Source organism: Hippoglossus hippoglossus, chromosome 17, assembly GCF_009819705.1.
Source record: "Hippoglossus hippoglossus isolate fHipHip1 chromosome 17, fHipHip1.pri, whole genome shotgun sequence".
Taxonomy (NCBI): Eukaryota; Metazoa; Chordata; class Actinopteri; order Pleuronectiformes; family Pleuronectidae; genus Hippoglossus; species Hippoglossus hippoglossus.
Window position 1 is genome coordinate 1,722,692 of NC_047167.1, and position 16,268 is coordinate 1,738,959.

Sequence of the window (16,268 nt, forward strand, 5' to 3'; positions counted from 1 at the left end):
CATGTTTCCAAAGTTTCCATAAAATATGGACCTGTGTGTCAAAAACTGTAGTATTATTTTAATTGTAATTTTATAACTAAACACCTCCTAAGAATGTGCCATAGAAGTCCACAAAAGCTATTATAAATAAAGAAAAAGTTCAAACTGTGACATGTCAGGCTGTTCTATTGTCATACTGTTTCAGACAGTAAAAACTCCATTTGACTTTGACAGCAGGACTTGTCTTATTCCAGCCACAAAAAACATAATGAAAACACAGACTAGTTAAAAAGTCTTTATCTGTGAAACCAACCTTCTCTTTAAACATGTTCTCCCACAAAAAAACAGACTAACCCGCTGGTTCTCACCCATAGTTCTGACAAGCACTGCAGTAGACAGTGGCTGCTGACAGACAGGGATGTGTGTTGTTTTATGAACAAACTAAGGAATAAAACAACTGTGGGACTTCCTTATGGCTTTTAAATGGCTGACAGTTGAGGGCTGTTGTTGCTCAATCCTTCTTCTGATTGGCTAAGAGGGAGGCCTCCCATCGCTGCGCCATCGCGTTCTGTCGTTGAGGCACTGAAGAGAGGGAAGTAGGGAACTGGGAGGGAGGGGGAGATTCAGCTAAACCACTGGAACCAGGTTAGATGGATGGATGATGGATGATGGATGATGGATGGATGAATGGATGATGGATGATGGATGGATGGATTTTGAAAAAGCCAAATGAACAGAGGATGGGACAGTTGGAGAAATTGTGGGGGAGATGGATGCAGGAGTGATGGGTAGATGAAAAAATGAGCTGAAAAATGTATATATTTGCTAAATTGTGAACTAATGGATTAAAGTATTAATCAGTCCAACTGATTAACAAATGAGAAAGTTCACAATTAATTAAGGTAACAAATGAATGAATGAATAAAGGAAGAAATCAATTACCCAACAAGGAAATTGCAAAAACAATTTCATGCCATGTTCTTAAGCATATACATATGACATGACAATCCAACACAGTGAAATCAAATCAGCAACAATTTAGTGTACAGTGCAAAAGTCATGCAATCAGGTGTATCAGGAATGCTGCACTTTTACTTTGAAGTACTTTTAAAACTCAGTGTAACTAGATATGGATATACAGTACCTGACATACAGACTCCCTATTTGCTTTGATACTGAGGCTGCAATGACTGAAAATCTTCATCCTGATGGATAGACTGGTATATGGAGTAGGAGGAATCTATGTGTGTGTGTGTGTGCGTGTGTGTGTGTGTGTGTTTGTAAGCCAACCTTGTGGTCACAAGACAAACTGGATCGTTCCATTTTGCGGGTTCTGGAGGGGGATGAGGGGGAGGAAACACATCTGTCTGGAACCTCTGGCACTGGATTAAAAGTAAAATAATCAAAAAGACTATTTACATAACACCAGGAAATATCCTGAGAGTATCCTGAGAGAGAAACAAAACAACCCACTCATCCTACACAGCTCTGTTCCTCGGACAGACAACAGCGTACCAGTCAGTGAAGGGTAAATCACACCATCATTTGCAAACTTGTGAAGTACATTTGCTTGTGCTATTTGTAACAGTAGATTTATAGAATTTGAAAAAGACTCTGAAATTGAAAAGATGAACAGGCCTGAAAGTGAATCTTTTGCATACAACTACGGATAACAAACACATTTCTGGAATGTTCTGTCATACTTTTAAAGTTCATTTCCAATATTTACACCTGTGGACAATACGTACCATTGAAACTGATGTTATCGTTCAGGCCCGGAGACACCAGCACAGTATCGTACCTCTCTCTGCCTCTACTCCACTCCTCCTCCCTTCTCCTCTTCCACATCTCCTCCCTCTGCCTCCTCCACTCCTCCTCCCTCTGCCTCACTATCTTGATCTCCTGTTCCACCAGTGACTGGCTGCTGATGGAGCGCAGCTTAAAAAACGGATTGGATGAGAAAGTGCTCTCCTGAGTTTCCATCGTCACGGGGGCAGTGGAGCTCAGGCAAAACTCAGAAGCGCTGCGAATGATTAAGTTGGAGGTTTCCACGACAATGATGTTGGTGGAGGGCACCACATCCAGGCTTGTCGGCCAATCGGAAAGACCCCCGATTGTGGAGGAGATGAGGCGGTTTCTGGAGGTGGAGCTGGAGGAGTCGGGCTCCAGTATGATGACGTTATTAGCTGTCATTTCATGGTAGACAGATCGGGGAAGGGAGGAGGAGCAGGGAGGGGAAGGGGAGACGGACAGAGTAGGGGTGCGGCAGGCGGGAGGTCGTGGTGGAGATCGTCCTGTCTGCAGGCTGGATGGTCTGAGCACAGAACAGAAACATCACAAGGGTTTAGTTTTGGCTCAATTTATCCTTTTCAACCATTAAAGGAAATTACATTTTTGAATCATGTAACTGTACATTCTTAGTTTTGTTTTATTTACAGTTAGATCTTTAGATATTTCCTATATAGAGGGTTTGGTAGTAATACAACTTTAACAAAGGATGAAATCGCCAACTCCATTGTACACCTTTGCTCTGCTGTGCTTATGCTTCTTTTAGCTTATTGTTTCTATACATGCCTCTCTCAAATTATCTTAGACATGCAACAGAAGTTTTCAGAAAAAGCTCTGACAAATCCACTGTCCACTACTCCTTGGTGATCATAGTGGAGCTCAAAGTCCAGATCTTTTCCTCAGCGCTAAAAGATGGTGAATACTGGAGTTGCAGTTGTTAGGTGACCAGCATGACTTTAAATGAATGCTAATATTGTTCAGTGTCTGCTGGATTTGCACATAATGAAACTCTTTGTAAAGCAACAACTCTATCACTATGATAATGTGTCACTGTGCAAAAATACATTTCATCATTTCATCAGGTCATAAAGGCTCAGATTTAGAGCCAGTGTGGTTTAGTTACATTAAGGAGCAGCTCCACTAAAACAAACACATCTGTATTATTAAACCCATCATAGTCATACTGTCTATGCAAACATGCAAGTACCAGTTTATCCCACAGAACCTGGGTCCTGTTTCCAAGCATGTTGTGCATATATGATGATTGAACTTCCAATTGAGCTAAGATCATTGAACAGCATGGGACCAGCTGCAGCTACAGCTACAGCTGATGTTCAACTGGTGATGATATTATATCCATAATGACTATAATAATGTTGATTTGGGTGTCTAATGAATTATACTGCTGGACAGGATTAACCTGAAGCCAGAAGAGGCCTACACATTACTAAAGACAAAGCAAAAAACTGTGATGGTGGATTGATTTATTTTACCTGGGTATAATCAGACCCTGTGCAATCATCCCCCTCTCTCTACGGTGCCTTTCTTCTCTCTCCAGAGTCAGTCGGATCTCTCTCTCCACAGCGCTCTCCTGCTCCTCCAGGGGGCTGCGGTATGACGAGTCATCCAGGCCTGAGTCCTCTGAACTGGGGGACAGGGTGGAGGAGAGTGGGGGCTCCCTGGGAACTGGTGGATTGATCTCCCTTATAAAGGACAAGAGCATTCCAAGCTTAAGTTAAGATAAACAAACACCAACAAACACCAAGACACCAGAGTTGAAGTTTTTTGAAAAGATTTTGACATTGATTCTTTTTGTGTGTGTCTTTCTGCTCATTAGTAATGTTAAATCATATGCATGCAAATGATGATGTTATAGAAGAAGCACAATCAAGTGTGGATGCATCAAGGTGTTTTTTTAAAATTTTCCATCAGACCAACATTAACGCTTTTGATTTAAAACATTGTATTCAAATCTATATTGATATTCAATATTCTTGGACAAATACAAGAGGATGGAAATGTACCAATTTACAACTGCAACTATCAATTATGTGCCTTATTCACTAATCTGCTGATTGTTTTAACAATTGATCAATTATTGTTTTGGTCAAATAAAACCCTGACAAAACAGTGAAAAACAAGACATGAAGACTTGGGTTCACTACCAAAGTAAAGAGTGACAAATGTTAACAAGAGCGTTGAATGGCCAAGACAATTACAGACAGTGAAACTGTGCATTGAATGTTGTGATTGGTGGATGGGAATGGGGTCGATCTATGGGCACACAACTGTTTGAGATGGTGTATATATGTCAGTCATGGGCCAAACTGTGTGGCATATGGGCACAGCAAACTGAAGCCTTGCAGCCTGTTTCAATAGCTGCATAGATGGCTTCTTGAAAAAGAGAATATTGCTCGAAGTGTTCATAACCAGCAGTGACACTTTTATTAGCTCATTCTGGGGAAAACTGGGATTTATGATTTTTAATAACATCAGCCAATACTCAGCAACTGGCTGCATGCAGAGCTCCTTACCAACATGTTATTTAGAACAGTAAAACTGTATCTGACATTTTAGTATGTCTGAAGCAGAGCATGAATTTTATACTGTTTATGGGGATATATTAAATTAATATCACACTATCTGAGTTTAATCATGTATATATTGCATATACATTGTTTGGCGTAATAATTAAAATTGCTGTTTATGTTTGGACTGAATTTTGCATTTCTACTTTGATTACGTTTTTGTCTATGTTTACATGAATCTGTCAAATAAATACACAAATCTCTATCTGTGGGACTATATGCGGCTCGCATATCTCAAAATCTGTTTATCTTATCTGCTTCAGAGATGGAATGTGAATTGTTAAGGGCCCAAGGAAGTGCAGTGTCGAATTTGGTGTCATTTAGACAAACAGGCAACCAGCGCTCTGTAGCAAGTGTAGGCAGTGTTCATAAGATAGGTAGACAACTGGCGCCTTCACGACAACGGCATCAACCCCCAACTGATTTTCCAGTTGGGGGTTCTGTGTACTGATTCGCGCTTCACTGAACTTTGAATTAACAGGTGAACATTTTTTTTGTGGTGGAACGGCTTCAGGGTTCAGTGGAATGAGTCCTCCGGTGGCTTAATTCCAAAATGAAGCCTGCAACCAGCATCACCCATAGACTGTTTATAAAGAGGCTTCACCACTGGCCAAGCACCCAGCCCATTCCAAACAGGAATGTTTAGAGGGGACACTGCATCATAAATCCTAAAAAGCAGTAAAACATTAAATCAGTCACTACCTCAAGAATTTTCTACCTGTGTTTGAGTCGAGGGCTGCGAGTTGGGGGGTACAGTGAAGTGTGGGTGCCCTGGAAGCTCCCCTGAGCTCTGAGCCCTGGTTTGGGGATGGGCCGACCTTTGACCTCCTCCTCCATCCTTTTCCACTGCTGACGGGCCAAGAGAAAGTCTACATGCTCAGTGGACACATTGTCACTGCGCATCTTCTGGTGCACACAGAAATCTGCAGGAACCTGACGGGAGATGAGGAGCAAGGTTAGGATGAATAAACTTACAGAACATGGAGAGATGTTTTGAGTGTAGACTGTTTGTAATGTTTGATATGTTTTGATATGAATCCCAGCCAAGACTACTGATACTGACCTGATAAACATGGTGAAATAAGTCAACTGGATATATTAATTGTGTGCTAAAGAATAATCCAGATTGAATTTCTGTGGTTACTGGGGCACAAAGTCTCCTGAATCTGAAAAAGTTTTTGGCTAATAATCAAATGTAGTTACTTATAAAAAAGGAGGCTTCACTCAAATGTAACTCAAAGATAAAAAAAAAACAAATGGCTCACCCTCCTGTCAGGGTCTGTGGAGCTGGCTGTGGAGCTGGCAGAAGGAGACCGCAGGAACAGATCTCTCCTCCTCATCAGTTCTTCATCATCCTCCTCATCATTCTGGCCTCCCCTCCTCTCCTCCTCTGTTTCCTCCTCTCTCTGCTTCTCTCTTCCACTCTCTGGCTCTGCCTCCCTTTCTTCCTCTTGCCTCTGCTCATCTTCCTCTACTTTCTTGTCTTCCTTGCTCTCTCCGACACATGACACCTCAGTGGCTGTGAAAGCTGCCCACTGGTCGTCTCCGGCATCGCTGTCGGAGTACACAACAGCCAACTCGGCCTGGAGGCAGTCGCTAAGGTGACCTTCGCTGAGGTCATCTGTGTTGACAAGGTCGTGACCCCACACATCCTGCGACATGGCCGCCGCTGCTGGCTGCTCCAAGGGGACAGTCAGGGGCTCAGATGATAAGGGAAGCAGTGGACTGCCAGAGATGAAGAGAAACTCTGACAGAGCATCTTCTTTCATCCCTCCCTCTGTTTCTCCACTTTCTCCATCTTCACCCTCGATTTTTTCCCGCCCTTCGTCTTCTCCCTCTATTTCTCTCCTCCCCCAATCTTTGTTCTCTGTCTCTTCTTCACTTCTATCTTCTCCCTCTATTTGTCCTCTATCGTCGTCTTCTATCTTTATTTCTCTTCTCTCTTCAACTTCCCCTTCTGTTTCTCCTCTCCCTTCTTCTCCCTCTATCTCTCCTCTCCCTTCATCCTCTCCTTCGGTTTCTCCTCTTCCTCCATCTTCTTCCTCCTCTGCCCGTCTCTCAGTGTCTTGTCCTTCTTCACTTTCCACTACTCTGTGTTTTCCTATCTCAAAAACAAGATAGTCACACTCATCTCCATCTCTTTTTCCATTTTCCCCCTCTGCAGCTTCTTCCAACCCATGGAACTCTGGGTAATGGAGTTCCTCCACTTCATGGCTGCGGCAGCTAAATAGGTTGTCTCTTTGCAGGTCTGTTAGTGGTGGTGATGAGCTGATCTCCATGGTAACTGGATCGGTTGGCTGTGTGGGAGTGGAAGAATCGTCCGCAGGGTGACTGTTGCCAGAGCTACCGTCGTCGAGGTTACCGTCAGTTAGCTCAGCTGTTGTCCTCCTTAAACCAGCTGTGGCTCTCTGTGGAAATATTTTAATTAATATAAACAATATAATATAGCTTATTACTCAAATGAATAGGAAATATGTTATTCGGTGGAAAAAAATTACTTCTGAGTGATAATATGTAATGGATTAACTGTATATGGTTTTTACTGAAATATAATTATCAACAAGAAGACAGTTTGAACCCTTGAAGCTCTGAGACAGCGATGCAGACTCAATCAGCTGATGATGATCCATTGTATAAGTTCCAAAAAGGTATCTTGAGTTGAAATGGTTTTGTCAAATACAAACTCATAATTCTTACTTGGTGGGTCAAGTTTTTCACAGGTCCCATGAACTTAACTTTATATATCATACTTTTTTGTTGAGTTTTTCATCTTTTTTAGAGCCACACTTAGCAACACTATTATATTAATAGTACATAAAATTATTATTATTATTGTGTCACACAACTCTGTACTTCAGCTTTGTGGACAATTTAGCATCTTTCAGGTCTTTACTTCTATGGCTGAGGCGTTTCTGTTTTTGTTCACTTATCAGTACCAAATAGCAAACAGAGGTTTTACTTATCAGTCGGTTGAGACAAAAACAGAGATAAAAGGATAGTGAGAGACAGAATATATAACAGAAAAATTAAATGATATCAAAGAAATTGCAATAAAAGAAACGAGCAATGACAATGACAAGATCTTAGGAAAACCAAGAGTATAACAACACTTTCAGAATAGAACTGGATTTGTTGTGTATTCTAAAGTTACATTCATCCAGTCCTGACACACAGGCACATGTACATCAATACACCTTCAACTGTTAAGGCACACAGGCACATCAATAACACTACAGTACATACCCCCATACACACAGCAGAGCAGATTAAAGCACAGTATATGGCTTGTAAATGTTTGATGGGCTAAAATCAAACCTTCATATTGTTACCATGGTGGCAGTGCGTTGGCTGTGAGTGGGCCAGCAGATTATTATGGTCTGTCGTTCCAGGCATGTGCTGGTGACAGATGGGAGGTGTTGCTATGGTAACGCTAAGTATAGATGCAGAGGCAGGCAAGCTGCTAAATCAGTTTTCCTTTCAGTTAAGTCACAGTGTTTGGAGGAGGATCAGATTAATCACATATCATTCACATCATTTACTTGCCTTATTTATACTGAATTTACTGACCTGTCTCAGTGTAGAACACTGACAAACACAAGACCTACAGTAAAATGACTGCAGAACATACCTCAGCCTCTGTGGACTCAATAAGATCATTTATGAAAAGGTTGAGCTTTAAAGCACCTATAACATGCTACCAGCTTTCTTCATGCACATGGATTAGAGCTTCTCTGTGGTGACTGAGTGAAAACAAAATGGTTTCTTAAACTACCGACTAATTACAATCAAGTGTCACAGAATTGTTTCTTGAGGCCAGTGTTTGAAGAAGTAGCAATTTATCTCTTTCAACTTGTTATTTAGACACCATAACACACAGTATATTCGTTATGGTGGTCACAACAGAAAAACATTTTAATTTTCCTATTAACACACATTTTGTGTGTGCTATCCTAAAGATAGATAAACTATGTAGAAAAGGTTCACCTTATTATTATTGTTATCCATGCCCAACACAGTGTAGTGGTAACACTCAAAGGGCATTCTTCTTCAACAATGTCAGGCTGGTTGTGAACTATCCACCAAAATCTGTTCTACAATCTGACAAAACAAGAGCCACACCTTAATGTCTTCTCTAGCAACAACATAAACTGTGTCCCAATTTAGCAGCGGCATCCTTCGGAGGCTGCATTTGAACAGCGATTGCATCACAGTGGTGCAATTATACTCTCTCATTTCCCCTTGACAAATGTGTCCATCAATTCCCAAGCAACAAAGGAACCAACTTGGATCATTCTCGGGCTAACCGATCCCAGGATTCATTGCATGCCAGTGATGAAGTTAATAAGCTAAACAAGTAGTGAACAATGCAACGATAAGATTGAGACAAGCGAGTGACACAATAGACCAGACCATCTTGTTTTGGTCCAGCCTTTGTGGCCAGTCTTCTGAAGGTGGAGCGAACACAGCTATGGTTTCTAGTCATCACTTTCCAAAACTACCCTTATGGCCATTTTTTGATCTAGCATCTTTGCTGCTGAGCATTTCCTTTGTGAAACCGATAGTCAGTATTGTTTCTTTATTTAACGACCATTCCACAACCTTAACCACGTTTATTATCATAATCGATGACAATGAAGGCCGTCTAACATTAAGGATGTTCCAATTTAAACCTGCACTTTGAGATAAGACAAAAAGCCTGTAAGAGGTAATTTCATATTCACATAAAGATACACATCGTAAGTGGTTACTCATACCTTTGCTTTACTCTATCTTCCCAGATGTATCTTGTAACAGCAGCTGTTGTCTCCCTCCATCTTTGTGATTCTTTACCCTATGTTGTACTGTTGGCCTCTTGCAAAGCCTGAGCCTGGGGTTTGTTTTAAGCACTCAGCTGCAGTTTTGTGGTGCTTATGCGTAGACTCTCTCCGCACTGTTTGAGGTGATTCTGGTAAAAGTTAGTGGTGTTTAGGGTCTGGTGTGGGTGCCGGTCTATGGCTACATTTGTAACTTATGGTTTGTTGTCCTACCTAAAGCACCTCCATGTGACACAACTCCTGGCTGTTGTTTTGACTGATTGGAGTCCTCCTGTTTGTCTCCTATGCTAGCCATCCACTAAATTTTTCCTCAACCAATATGGGAAAAGACCTGCCCCTCACCTGCCTTTGTTTGGTTTACCCCTTACTCTAACCAATATTCACTCTTCATGCTGAAACCTTCCCTCCATTCAATGAAGGGAATTAGTACAAGACAGTCAGAGGAAGGGTAGGGACAGGGTGTTCGCCCCCCACAGGAGGGGGAAAAAAGCCGTGCAGACCTCCTCCTAGAATTTCTGAGATACTACAACAATGACACAAAGTGGTTATAATTAATAACAATATAGCCGTTTATATGTCAGGAACAATATTTGGCAAGTTACTTGAGAACTGGGTTAATTGACCTGTTCTTATTCCAGATTTACAGGTTATTCGTACATCAGACTGTTCTTTACCTCGCAGTACTTAATACCCCCTCTATCTCTCAACAAAACTGTTACATTTGAACGTAGATATACTACTACTACTGTTAGCAGGCTAAAATCAAACAACAGGTGAGTAAGACAACTTCGGAATTTCCAGGATTCACATTTTCCTGTGCCATGTTGAGAGGTTCCAGCCTGAAAATACTGAATTCAAGCCTCCATCTAATGTTAAAGTAACAGCTTTACAGGGATTATTGACTGTAATGCCCTGAATTTTTTTATTGTAATCAGACTACTCGTTAATGAGAAAATACATTACTGTGATGATGTACTAAGTTATGTGTCACTACCTGATGCTGGTCAAGAAAACATCAACATAGCTTGTTTCATTGCTCTAGCTTGAATCATGTAACAATGGCTTGTTGAAACAGTTGTGCACAGTGTGGCAGTTTTTTTAAGAGGCAGTGAGTCAGCATGAAAGCACAAACACAGCTAAACCATGGGTTATCAGGGTTATACTGTATCTTCTTGCAAACAAGCAGGAGGGACACACAAATAGCGTGTGCGGGTTTGGAAGCATAAGCTAAAGGAGCTAGCCTGGCTATGTGAGCCAACAGCATGCCACACGATGAGTATTATTCAATTTGCCATCGACCTCTTGTGCCCTTCCTCTGCTTCTTATGTCATCGGGCAGTTATGTAAAAATATGGATATTGAGAGTCAGTTCCAGCTTGTATCCCTCTCACACACATACACTGTACACTGGGGATTTCAGAAATCAAAGTTTAATCAGACGGAACTCTGTGTGAGGTGATCAATTCATGACAGGAATCGAATGTGTCTAGCGCACATCTGGTTTTTGGTGTGACCCGGTCCGAACTCACTGCCTGTTACAACACATATCTGCCAGGCACAATCAATTCCCGTGGGTGTTCTCCAAATTTTTAAACTGCGGCAATAGTCTGGCAAAATCTGGCTCTGAAAGCACATCATTTAGGTCTCCAAATTTTGCCAAAGTGCAGGGAAACAGCTAAATGTAACTAACCTTCTCTCATGACAGCAGGAACAGCCTACATGTATGTAATATCCCTACAACTTAGTTTCATTCATTGATGTTTATTAGCCATAGCGGTGAGCCAACCTGCACAGAGCAGGAACAAGAGTGCTGGGACTGGCACAGCAGAATGGAATGGAGCTATTAATAATGTTTTTAATTACAGGCTACACTCAAAAAGTCCATCATAGGACATTTTGCTGCCCTAATCTAACACTGGCTGATAATCTCTCTCTTGTCATTCTGCCAGGTTAGAGATTTTGAGAGCATGTGGCAGTCAAAACAAATCTGATTCCAGTACATGAGGGGCTTATCTGGTCATTATTCCATAATAGTTAAGAACAAATGAAGACCAAGCGCGCCTAACAGTCAACATCTGTCTGCCTCTCATCTAACCTTAAATTGAAGGCGTGGTTATGATTATCGTTCTCTCATACAACAAACTACACAGCAGTTGTGTGCTTGACAGTATACCACTCAACTCTGAATGGTATTTATTTGGACCTATCAAAAAATCATTCAAACAAACAGCTGATGGTAAAACATGAGGGTGACAGTGCATATCTGTGGTCATTCAATGATGTAATTCTCAATACATCTGATCTCCAATTCTTCAGAGACGTCACAGCAGATGGAGAAGAATTGGAGTGTTGTTGCACACACTTCTGATCGCGGCCTGCCTTCATTTGAACTGGAACCATCGGTGGACCTTTCCAACCCTGTCAACTTCCTCATATTCCCATTGAAAACATATGAGACCAGTGTCTTCAACCACACTAAATTGGCTTCAAGGTGAATTCACTGCTGGCCTCAAACCTCTGTCTGCACCCCCCACCCTCATCAACATCTGGAGACAGAATAATCAGCATCATTCCATCAGCTATCTCTCTCTGTCTGTCTGTCAGAGAGGATTATAGAGCAACTTCGGGCACCATGTGTTTTATGGAGGGTGGGGAATGAGCAGCATGCTGCCTCATCAGCTAGCATTCAACAATTCACTATTAAATGATGTCTATTCTATTCTGCTGACATCCTGATATTAATAAGAATCTGTCATGCTACAGCACTCGGTTCCTTCAGAGGACAGCTGAGCCCAGTGTGTTACATAAAATCGGGCATCGAACCAAAATCGTGACAGATAAGCGCGCGCGCAGAAGCCAAGACACCGGGGCTTCATGGTATCACGAGCTGAGCCAAAGCTTCGCGCGCGGGGCGAACACGGTGTCCCGCTAATAACGGCCCCAAATCTCCGCCGCACGAGGAGGAAGAGGAGGGCTGTTACTGGGGTTTCATTCTAAAGACGCCGCTGACATGTGTCGCTGGTTTGTTTACCTACCAACAGCTTCCAGCACAGCAGCCAGAACGAGATCATCTCCAAGCGGCCGCGGCTCGCGCATTCCTCTCCACCTGTCCCCACCGGCAGCGCGAGCAGCCAGGCGGCCACCCGCTGGCGCGAGGAGGGTCGCATACAGGCTGGCAGCGGCGGCGCGTGTGTGCGTGCGTGCGTGGTGGAGAGAGGTAGAGAGTGACAGGACCGGAGCGAGAGAGAGAGAGAGGTAAAGAGAGATAGAGAGAAAGAGAGAGAGAGAGAGAGAGAGCGGGAGGGAGGGGGGGTGATGTATTGAGCTGTCCTCTTATCTTTCCGGTGAATTAGAGCAGAAGAGAAAAATCCATATTGGCAGACTATTGTACACCTCTCTCTCTCTCTCTCTCTCTCTCTCTCTCTCTCTCTCTCTCTCTCTCTCTCTCTCTCTCAATCCATCTATCTATCTATCATCACGCGCATGCCGCATCCGGCCGTTCCCGCCCTCCAGGCTATAACACTGTAAAACATGTCTCGCAGTGGTGTCACAATTCCATCCCCTTTGAAGTTGTTGTTGTTGTATTGCACTGTACGACAATGCAATACAACCAAAACTAATGTTCCTATGGTAAATGTTCAGTGTGTAGAATCTAGTGACATCTACAGGTGAAGCTTCACGTTGCAGCTGAATACTCCTCACCTCCCCCTCCCCTTCCCAACATGACAGAGAACCTGTGGAAACCTTCAGTTCTCATAAAAACTCAAAAGGTGTTTAGTTTGTCCAGTCTGGGCTACTATATATTCTAAAAAGCATGGCGGCCTCCGTAGAGAGGACCCGCTCCTGATGTTAATATCTTTAAAGGCTTGGCCCCGCATGGACAACTCCCATTGTGGGCTGAATCCAGCACCACACAGTATCACACCCAGTGTTATTTACTTACACAACATACTTTAATTTTAATTTGTTTTGGGGTTTTTACACTCATAACGCACGGTGTGCAGTTTTCAGTATGGTTGCCTGTTACAAAGTCACTGCTTAGTCTTACAAACACAACCTAATGGAGCGACAAATGTTAGATGACAGTTTAGAGTGCAACTTTACGACTTCAACAAAAGTGAAGTTTGAGGTGGATGTCTTCTTCCATCCAGAATGTCCTGAAGTGGACTTGAGTGAGGTGGGGGACCATGCTGTCCAGAAGCAAATGAATTCTGGCCCCAGTGATGCTGCTGAGCACGGAGATAGTATTGCTCTCGAGAAAAATGTCAATTGCAAACATACATTACAGTGCTTTGCTTTTGAGGGAGCTGCTGGGCTGCCCACCTCAGAAATCAGAGGTGTAGACCCACTTGACCCAATGTCAGCATTGGCCTTGCAAGGTTCATGATGACCTGAGGGTCAGTGACAAATAAGGGAGGGCATCTGATAAATTCAGATGCCCTCCCTTATTTGTCTGTAACTGTAAGTTTGTCAGTATCACTCATATAACAAAGGAACGACTGGGTGAGTGAAGATTAAAGCTTGGAGAAAGAGATACAGACAGATAAACAGGACTAGAGAGGCAGCCATTATGGGATGCAAAACCCACATGTGACCTTCTGATACAAAATCATTATTGAACAGCCACCAAGTTAGACTCTTTATGTAATGACTTGGCCTTTAATCTGGCGACAATCTGCTTTTAACCCCTAGATAAGAATGGATTAGTTTCTTGCTACGGATTACACATTGTCACTAAAAGTGGGAAATTGTAACCGTTGTCCTTGGAGTGTGTGGGTAAAACATTTGGCTACAGGTCAGACCAGTGTTTTCCACCGAATTTGATTCAATCTGTAGCAGCAGCTGCCTGAGTGGTGGTGATGGGGATTCATTATTGTGACCTGAAGGACAGGCGTTATTCTGAGCTCTGCCTTTCTCCCTGTTGTACACAGACTGTACACAGCTCTCAAATGAAGCAACGACACAAAACACTAAGTTAGAGATCTATTACGTGTTTTATGAGAGCTGTAGGTAATGAATTGGAAACTCTGTGGAAACAGGGAAGGCTGATGACATTGATGTGTGGCTTCTTCTCCACTGAAGTGTAAGACATAATACCACAGCCCGTGATCTGGCTCAATTTGCTTCCAACCTCAGACAAACTCTCCTTAACCAAACCAGCTGCACAAACAGAAGAGTTTGAATTCAGTATGAACAGATCTGCAATGATCGTGAGATGTGGTAGTTATGTTATGGTTGAAGTCATTTAATCAGCCAAAGAGTTGAATATTATGCAGTCTCCAGCTCCAGATAATTGGTTGTATGAGATGAGCAATATGAAAGCATCACATTGGGCTCAAGGAACCTGTGGTGCAAATTGTTTTTCCGGCATATCAAAGAACCAATTATTTATGGAAAAAGATAGTAACCACATGTTGTGAGAGGTGTGAATCCTACAGTATGCTGTGACTTTTAAAGTCACCAGCGACATGTTACATAGCGCTCTTCACCACCACCATCAAAACACCAAGTGATGACATTTCTAATGAGAGATGTCCATCCCTCCCGTGGGTGTGACCGGACTAGATTATGTATTGGTGTAATCCTACTCTTTGAAATGGCTATATTGAGACTGTATTTATAGTGGTAGATTTTTTCCAATAATGCAAATCATTACATGTGTTTCTCCTTTGCCTACAGACAAGGTCACAGCCACCGAGCTGCACGCACACACATGTTCCTCCTCTGGTCACTCTGCGTGAACATCACCAGTGTTTCCTGTATTGCACACACACAGATCAATCAAGCCATGGGACAAAAAAATGCACATCCACCCACCCCACCGCCCCCCCGCCCCCATGTGTTGCAGGTATTACTGTGCAGTGACACAAATACAAATGAGTTCTGCAAGTTCCATCATAGACTACCACAGCTTTTTTGAGCCTTGTATTAATCCATGTAAAAATGGTGGTGTGACATTATAGTACGATGCAAGTTTAATCAATTGTAGAAATATTACAACACACTTTCAAATCCAAACTAGTTACCATTAAAATAATTACTCCTCCTCTCACTGATCACACACACACACACACACACACACACACACACACACACACACACACACACACACACACACACACACACACACACACACACACACACACACACACACACACACAAACAAAATTGCTGCATGCGTGAGATGCTCAGGGATATTGTCCATAAAAGTGAAAGCTGCCAGGTCTACTTAGTTTATTGTTACTACAGACAGCTCCATCTTTTATGGTGAGTGTTGCTCTAGACAGGACCTTGCTCTGGATTCTGCACAGACAAACACAAGAAACTCTGACAATCGATGTTACTTATATAATGTTATGACTATGGATGTGATCTTTTTGCTAGATTTAAATTGAATGTGTCAGATGTAAAGACAAAACAATGCCATGCATTGTGTGCACTAAGGGACAGACTTTAGCTGAGCATCTGTCGAAACTTTCTCAAGTTTTATCTGAGATTTTGTTTGGGTTCACCCCAGAGTAATATAAATATAAAATGCCAGCTCTCAGACTACTCCACAATGAATAGATCACATACCTGGACTGGATTACTGAGTGTTACATAAAATACACACCAGGCTGTAACATGGTGGCATCAACATAGGTATCATAACTGTAATGCTGACCTTACACACAACCCACAAAAAACAAAATTGAACAATTTCCTGCCCATATAAAAATAGCCACATGCTCTCAAATAACTAACTAACCCTAACCCTAACTCTAACATTTATTCTTTAGCAACAACACTGTCTTATAAATGTGTTTCATAGGTCTCACACTTTTAAAACAAGCACAGAAAACATAAAGACAGATGTGCCTTACCTGCTGCTGCTGCGTCTGGTTGCCACTGGTTACAGTGGTATTTAAGTGTTATGAACTGTGTTTCTATATCAATGTGTGTCTCCACTCCCTTATATTATTCGTCTCTTTCCCCTTTATAACCTCTCTGTCCCTCCCCTCCCTCCTCTCTTCCTCTCTATCTCTCTCATGCACACATCTCAGTGCCACTGGGGTACATTTTGAGTGTGGGTGGGCCGCAGCCAATCAGAAAACCGCGGC

General features: G+C 42.4%; 1 protein-coding gene across 3 annotated transcripts; it reads right to left on the reverse strand.

Moving 5' to 3' along the window:
* Nucleotides 1-452: 452 nt before the first annotated feature.
* si:ch211-153l6.6 (cyclic nucleotide-gated cation channel beta-1) lies at nt 453-16,170 on the reverse strand. Of its 3 annotated transcripts, none has more exons than XM_034612776.1 (7): nt 16,032-16,170; nt 5,621-6,763; nt 5,074-5,288; nt 3,261-3,470; nt 1,728-2,293; nt 1,270-1,361; nt 453-583 (listed from the first exon to the last, which is right to left on the reverse strand). In XM_034612776.1, the coding sequence occupies exons 2-7, from the start codon at nt 6,632-6,634 to the stop codon at nt 491-493; spliced, it is 2,190 nt and encodes a 729-aa protein (XP_034468667.1). In that variant the 5' UTR covers nt 6,635-6,763; nt 16,032-16,170; the 3' UTR covers nt 453-490. The 3 variants fall into 3 exon arrangements, with proteins under 3 accessions (XP_034468667.1, XP_034468665.1, XP_034468666.1); XM_034612774.1 differs by lacking the exon at nt 16,032-16,170 and adding an exon at nt 12,204-12,524; XM_034612775.1 differs by lacking the exons at nt 453-583; nt 16,032-16,170 and adding exons at nt 637-845; nt 12,204-12,526.
* Nucleotides 16,171-16,268: the final 98 nt, after the last annotated feature.

What these genes read in the sequence shown, in the direction of transcription:
- si:ch211-153l6.6 (XM_034612774.1), bottom strand. Translation starts at nt 12,335, where the DNA reads ATGCGACCCTCCTCGCGCCAGCGGGTGGCCGCCTGGCTGCTCGCGCTG. An exon ending in AGCCCTCGACTCAAACACAG is followed by an intron (nt 3,471 to 5,073) that starts GTAGAAAATTCT and finishes GTCCTTTATAAG; the next exon opens with GGAGATCAATCCACCAGTTC. An exon ending in CAGGGTCTGATTATACCCAG is followed by an intron (nt 2,294 to 3,260) that starts GTAAAATAAATC and finishes TTCTGTGCTCAG; the next exon opens with ACCATCCAGCCTGCAGACAG.